Consider the following 1137-nt stretch of genomic DNA (forward strand, 5'->3'; position numbering starts at 1 on the left):
CTCCCTCCCAGCAGCTGCATTTTGAAGACAAATGTGCCAAGATCATGTCAAAACACACATACGCAAGAGCAAGACCCCAATTCTGTGAACTGAGAAAGTACTGATCCAATTTGCCGGTGCAGTACTTACGGCGCCGTTGAACATCTGGATGGCCTTGGCGGCCTCCTCGGCGGTGGCCATGGTGACGAAGGCGAAGCCCCGGCTCCTGTTGGTGACCTTGTCATAGATTATCTGCATAGGAAATGGAACGTCAGCGACGAATGATGATACTGTTCAGGAATGGTTCCAGGAGGCAGAACAAGAAGGGATTTTGGTTGGGAACATGGGATTGATACGGGTACCTGCGCGTCGTCAACCCTGCCGGCCTCAGCGAAGACCTGAGCGAGCTCCTCGGAGGTATAGGTATAGGGCAGGTTGCCGACGAAGAGCCGACCGGGCTCGTCGCCGCGCGTCGGGAGGCTTCGTGGCGGCGAGTAGGCGCGCGAGGCCTCGGCTTCCTCCGGCTCCGAGCCCTCTTCCTCGTCGAAGAACTCCTCGCCCTCGTCGCCGGCGAAATCCTCTCCGTCGGAAGAGATTTCCTCGCCGGCTGCAGCGGCGGCGACGGGCGGGAGTAGGACGGGGCGCCCACGCGGTGGCGCGAGGAGGCGGAGACCGACGCGGTGGCGCTGCAGGCTCTGGAACCGGACGCTGGGAAGCGGGACGGGGACGCCGCCAGCCGCCGCGTGCTGGAGCAGGGTGCGGAAGGTGGCTGTGACGGCGGCGGCCATGGCCGGAGAAGCGAGAAGGGCCGGAGCGGAGGGAGCACAAGTCCAGTGGCGGTGGCAGACAGGCAGTGCAGCCTCTCGCCGCCGATAAATAAATAGAGTATATCTAAGTTTCCTCTTCTTATCCGCTATCTGATGGGTCCGCTGCGCCGAGCGGCCCATGAGTCTGTGGGCCTGAAACGCGAATTGATGGGCCCATCTCGTACGGCGGCAGGACTAGTAGCAGCAGAGTCACTAGTACACACCCTGCAGTGCAGACAAGCTACCACTTCCGCATGGAAGGGTTCAGGCGACCTCGCCCAGCAGAAACCGCATCACCATCTTCGTCACGTATGATATATCCCCAACCTCCATTACCTGAGTCCTTGTGGTA

General features: G+C 60.8%; 1 protein-coding gene across 1 annotated transcript; it reads right to left on the bottom strand.

The window, feature by feature from the left end:
- Window positions 1-2: 2 nt before the first annotated feature.
- On the bottom strand, window positions 3-838 carry LOC136543320 (RNA-binding protein CP33, chloroplastic-like; the record flags this gene model as incomplete). Its single annotated transcript, XM_066535801.1, has 3 exons — window positions 342-838; window positions 130-231; window positions 3-14 (listed from the first exon to the last, which is right to left on the bottom strand). Coding segments are annotated over exons 1-3 (540 nt in total), but the record flags the coding sequence as incomplete, so codon positions are not given.
- Between the last annotated feature and the right edge of the window lie 299 nt (window positions 839-1137).

The sequence above is a fragment of the Miscanthus floridulus genome, chromosome 3 (genome assembly GCF_019320115.1).
Source record: "Miscanthus floridulus cultivar M001 chromosome 3, ASM1932011v1, whole genome shotgun sequence".
Taxonomy (NCBI): Eukaryota; Viridiplantae; Streptophyta; class Magnoliopsida; order Poales; family Poaceae; genus Miscanthus; species Miscanthus floridulus.